Below are 5,497 nucleotides of genomic sequence, written 5' to 3'. Positions count from 1 at the left end.
TCAATGTAATGCAATGACGCAGTTTGGTTGTGTAAAGAGTTTACAGGAGAATTATTTGACTTTAACGAACCTTAGTTAACTTTACTTACCACCCAACAATTGGATTTTACCGTACTTAAAAGGTACATGCTCTTTGCAAGTTGCCGCTTGTGAAGAACAACAAATCGAATAACGACAATTGACGATTTTGCAAATTGTCCAATTTAGCGATCAAATTGCGAACTGCGGAAATGACTTGGCTCAACACACTTTAATTTAATTTTGTCACAGTTTTTAAAGTTAATCTATCTATCTAAGTATCACGAGTTGAAGAGGGCAAGAGATAACGAAGGCACAGCTTAAAATTGGAAATAACGGGTAAACCCCACCCAACATTCAAGGCTTTGCAATCAACATTCAAATCATACCCAAAAAAAAAAAAAAACCGAGAAAAGACTATTTTTCTCAACTTTTTTTATCCAAAATCCTAATTGACAAAATTCAAAATCATTTTCCACATTATTTATAAAACCCAAAGAGAAATAAAGACTCGAAATAGAGAAAAAGCCGGATCCTCCATCATCCATATTCCCTTAGCTTGCTTGTATCTACTCGTCTCTCGTTTACTCCTCCACAGCAAGTGGCACAGACTCGGCCTAATGTGACACACAAGAAAAAACATGATTAGTTTTTGGAAGAACACACGAAGAAATGAAAGACATAGAAGTAAGCATACCAATTTGCGGTATTTAAGAGCATAGAACATCTCAAGGTAACGGCGGCTCTCACGGCGGTCAAGGTTGGAGACATGCTTCCAGAAGCCATAGACACCGGTTAGAGTCAAAAGCCTCTGAGAGTAGATTTGCCATGTGTACCTATGGAACAAAAAACAATGGGTGGTGGTTAAGAATGCAGAAGAAAAAACACAAGTGTGCATAAATTGGGCGTGTGGAGTGGACTTACTTCTCTTCAATACGCTGGAGACCACCCTGGGAAATCTTGTCCCAGTGGGTTGGATCAACCTTGCACTTGTCAAAGAAATCAACGAGCAGATCAGCGGCGCGGTCACCATGGTAAGGGTCGATGTGGAAGCCCGACTTGCCATGAACAATGATCTCAGCAGGACCACCATTGCATGTTGCGAAGGTTGGCAAGCCGCATGTCATGGCCTCAACCACCGTCAACCCGAACGCTTCGTACACGGCTGGCTGCACGAACGCTCCCTTGGTGTCGCAGATTACACGGTACAGCTCTCCATTCCTCACACGGTTCATCTGTGACGAGATCCACCTGAACTGCCCGTTCAGCTTGTACGTCTCGATCAGCCCGTACATCTTCTTCATCTCCGCCTTCTCCTCAAGATCCTTCGACTCCTTCCTCCTGTCTCCGGCCACCACAACCAAGTTCACAAGCTCGCGCAGGCGGGCGTTTTTGCCGTACCATTCCACAAGTCCGGTGATGTTCTTGACGCGGTCCAACCTAGCCATGGTGAAGATGATTGGCTTGCTGCGGTCCTTCAACACACAACTGTTGCAACAAAAATTAAATCGCATTATTATTAGCATTAGCCATTCATGTGAGTGTGAGGGGAGGCAGAGATACTAACATGTGTTCTTCATTCTCCACTGAGCTGTAGAGAAGCTCTTCGATCTCCGGGTGGAATGCAGTCAACCTGCGGCTACCATCGGTGTATGGGAAGTAAATGGTTTGGTCAGCACCAGGGGACACAATGTTGAACTTTGGATCGAACACATCAATGCCGTGAACAACACGGTACAGTCCGGGGAGGGTGAATGCTGTGTGACTCTCATACTGTCCAACTGTGTCCTTGCTGTTTAAACACCAACCCTTAGCAACCAACGTCATCACTAATCCGTAAAGAAAAAACAGATCTCTAACATAAATTCACCTTCCGGCAATTTCTTGGAATGTACTGGTGATGATGAAGTCAGTGTGGTTCATGGCGAAAAGATCAGCTGTGAATTGGCATGAGAAGTGATACTTCTCTTCAAACTTCTTCCAGTAAATGTCGGATTCGGGATACTTGGTCTTCTCAAGTGCATGAGCAATGGTACACTACAACGGACAAACGGAGAAATTTTACCTCCACTTTCAAAAATAGTCCATAAAACGCTAATTAAGATACTGATACCAACCTGAGTGACACCTAGTTTGTGTGCCAACAAGGAGGCAACAATGTTTCCATCACTGTAGTTTCCAACAATCAAATCTGGCTTGCCTTGCAATTCCTTGGCAAGTTCATGTGCAACATCCTAATGAAAAGAAACATTAAAAGCTTGAGATGTTAAAATCTTGTTATGTGCACATCAACATGGACTAGGAAGTTGAATTACCTCGGTGTAAGTTTCCAAATAGGGCCAGACTTCGAATCTTGAGATCCATTTGCGAACAATTCCCTTCTCTGTTCTGAAGGGAACACGAAGAATGTGAGAATGCTCGGTCCCAAAAACCTTCTCAAGACGTTGGCCACAAGTGGTTCCTACGGCATCAGGGAGAAGACGGGTGATCTACATTTCACAGAATTCACATGCATCAGTTAGATAGAATATCAATACCATAACACTATCAAACAAATTACTAAGCACTCACGATGAGAATGCGAGGTACGATATCCAAGCCTTGTTGCTTGATGCGGTGGAGCATCTCATTTTCCAAAGCACGAACTTGATCCAAGATGTAAACAACCTGGCCACCGGTGTCAGGGTAGCCCAAAACGTTGTCTTGGGCGAAGTAACCATGGGGAGAGAGGATGACAACGTTGAAGACCATGGGAATTCTATCGAGGAAGGTCTCAAGGGTGCAGGGATCAGGAGCCTCAAGAAGGTCCAAGAGGAGTTGGATGGACTCAAGGACACGCTCGGCGGTGTCACCCCACCCTCTCTCCAATCCAATCTCCTGGAACTTGTGCTCGAATTCTGAGTAAGGAGTCTCAGCGGGAAGGGTTCCCAGATACTCCTCCGCCTTCCTTAGAACATGTTGGAGTGAATCTGGGTTATGGATTCTGTCGTTCAACATCAACGTCTGCATATCATGTGTAAATGTTGCACAATCACTTAGATCTGTGTGTACATTGAAGTCATCAAACATGGCTAGCTAGAAACTAGAAAATAGTAGTTACCTTGCCCTTGTAGCTGTGAAGCCTGAGGAATTCAAGAAGCGGATGCAAGCTCTCCTTGTCATGGAAGAGTTTTGCGGACAGGTGGCGGTTAAGGAACTGCACGCCGTTACCGATAGACTTGTTGAGAGTTGGGCGAGGGAAGGAGGCAGTGAAGGGCTCGAAGTCCAACTCAAGAACGAAGTTGGCATTAGAACTGCACCAACAAAAAAACTTGAATGCATGCACCAAAACAAGACAAAAAGAAAGCTAAGAATTGATTTACCTTCCATCAACAAGCTCCTCCTTGAAGCGCAAGTACTCGGCAGCTTGCAACTCTTCTACAACAAGAGCATGGACATTGACACGAAGGTACTCCCAAACACCAGGCCTTGGACGAACTGCCAGAGCAACCCAGGGAGGCAAAACAATTGCTTCCTATATGCAAACAATGAAATTGAGAAAAAGATTCACACAAATCATGATGATGTTGTTATATTCCAATATATACTTGTTTACCTGAGTAGATCTAAGAACTTCTCCAAAAGCACCATCAGTTAGCTTCTGCCTGTTCTCCTCAGGGATTTCCTCAAACTCAGCAATCACTTGGTGGTGTTGCAAGATCCCCTTACCCTTGGCTTCGATCCTCGACAGAAGAGCTAGAATCTCATTCCTGTTGGCTGTCAGGGTTTCGTCAAGCCTTTCACGGAGGCTGTGAACGCGGGTCAAACGGTCGCTGGCCATGCCCTCTCACCGATCCACCTGAACAAAACAGTCATATCAAAACAGGATTGGATTGGATTGGATTCGATCATTTTTCAATCTACACCCTCACCTACCACCTTCCCCATAAATAAAAATAATATCAGATCTTTCACTCAGATTTCCAGTGTAATCACTTTCTTCTTTTTATTTAATTAATTTGAACAGCTAGAGCAACCAAAGTTGTTGGCCAGAGCTAAATTTACTTCATAACCATACTTTAGAGATTATATTCCTTCAAAATTATAAGTAATTAGTTAACAAAGAAGCTCTTTGTTCAAGGCCAGGCTGTAATCAACTTTTCATTTTGTTCCTTCTTTAACCAAAGTACATGCATGGGCATCAAATTCTGTTAACCAACCGACAGAACCTCGTTCCCCCCAAGAAACCGAGTAGAGTGCAAAATTTTGCAGAGTAAAACCAAGTGAAAATTTAGCCTCCAGAAACAGAACCAAAAGCAGAGCTAGTGTAAGGTCAAAATGATCACTAGTTAGATTCAGGATCAAAGACAAAGAACATTGAAGCCTGATCTAGCGATCAAAATGCACATGCAGAGGTTCTAGCTGGTTCTGAAGGTGGAGGTGGTGGTGGTAGTGAAAAGTGATGAGCAAAGAAACAGAACAACAACAGCGTAAAGCCTAAAATGACAAAGAAAGCAAACGAAGAGAGAGAGAAAAAAAATACCTACGAGAGAAAGAAAACACAGTAAACGCAAAAAAGAGAGGGGGGGTTAATGAGAAGAGGAATGAATGAATTGAAACCCAGGCTGCTTGCCTCCATTTATAGACCAAGCAACAGCAACGCCAACACTTTATGGGTATTTCACATAATAAACGTACCATCATACAAATAATCAATTATTATTAATTCCATTAATATATAAAAAAAGAAAATATGATTGATTTTAAGAGATTCACCAAAGGTCAATAAGCTTTCTCTTTCTTACCCCACCCCACCGAGAAGTTAGAGGACAGGGGTCGTTTTGTAATTTCCTAATCTATGTATGTTTATACCATTTGTACCCGTAGCTAGACTGGAACTAGAATACGTGTGCCCTTCTTGGTAAATACATCAACGCATGCTAAATGAATATCATATACTCTATATCATGTTTACATGTATAATTATTAATTTATTTTTAATATTTAATTTAAAATATTGTCTTTTATCTTTAATGGTTGTTATGCAGTGTCAATTGTCAAAGTTAGAGTACTACATTAATTTTTTTTTGAAAATTTTTTAAGTATACTTGTACATTAATATTTTAATAATTTTTAATTATTAATTTTAATTATAAAAAATATATAATATATATAATTAAAATTGATTAAATTATTAATATATTGGTATATTTAACAATTTTTCAATCTTTTTATCAATTGATATTCTTTTATTGATTTTTTTATAGACTTAAAAGATATAAATATAACCTAGACAAAAAAATCAAGCTTAATTTTGAGTTATATTATTCAAGTAATTATAATTGTAGATTGAAAATGGAATTCAAAGTAATATTTATAAAATACAATACGCATATGTATGAGTATTCAAATGGTGTGCATAATGCATGTGATGATTTAACTATCAACATTGCTAATAATTATTATGTTTAATAATTAATATTTTCTTGGTGAAGATTGT

The 5,497-nt window shown here is 40.3% G+C and overlaps 1 protein-coding gene across 2 annotated transcripts; it reads right to left on the bottom strand.

Annotated features, from left to right (window-relative positions):
* Positions 1 to 323: 323 nt before the first annotated feature.
* On the bottom strand, positions 324 to 4,692 carry LOC130966875 (sucrose synthase). 2 transcript variants are annotated; one of them, XM_057891705.1, is made up of 12 exons: positions 4,541 to 4,692; positions 3,614 to 3,856; positions 3,381 to 3,532; positions 3,119 to 3,311; positions 2,590 to 3,021; positions 2,334 to 2,507; positions 2,136 to 2,252; positions 1,889 to 2,055; positions 1,586 to 1,810; positions 943 to 1,506; positions 716 to 854; positions 324 to 635 (listed from the first exon to the last, which is right to left on the bottom strand). In XM_057891705.1, exons 2-12 carry the CDS (start codon positions 3,836 to 3,838, stop codon positions 603 to 605), a joined length of 2,421 nt encoding a protein of 806 aa, XP_057747688.1. In that variant the 5' UTR covers positions 3,839 to 3,856; positions 4,541 to 4,692; the 3' UTR covers positions 324 to 602. The 2 variants fall into 2 exon arrangements, with proteins under 2 accessions (XP_057747688.1, XP_057747683.1); XM_057891700.1 differs by having other exon boundaries at positions 4,545 to 4,619.
* Between the last annotated feature and the right edge of the window lie 805 nt (positions 4,693 to 5,497).

The sequence above is a fragment of the Arachis stenosperma genome, chromosome 1 (genome assembly GCF_014773155.1).
Source record: "Arachis stenosperma cultivar V10309 chromosome 1, arast.V10309.gnm1.PFL2, whole genome shotgun sequence".
NCBI classification, from domain to species: domain Eukaryota; kingdom Viridiplantae; phylum Streptophyta; class Magnoliopsida; order Fabales; family Fabaceae; genus Arachis; species Arachis stenosperma.
The sequence above is the reverse complement of the archived record's forward strand: the minus strand, read 5'-3'. Positions and strand labels throughout refer to the sequence as shown.

Excerpts from the sequence above, each read along its gene's own strand:
- LOC130966875 (XM_057891705.1), bottom strand. The coding sequence starts at position 3,838 with ATGGCCAGCGACCGTTTGACCCGCGTTCACAGCCTCCGTGAAAGGCTT. Across the intron at positions 2,508-2,589 it reads TCGTACCTCGCATTCTCATC|ATCACCCGTCTTCTCCCTGA; the intron begins GTGAGTGCTTAG and ends TGTGAAATGTAG. Across the intron at positions 636-715 it reads CTCTTAAATACCGCAAATTG|GCCGAGTCTGTGCCACTTGC; the intron begins GTATGCTTACTT and ends GTGTCACATTAG.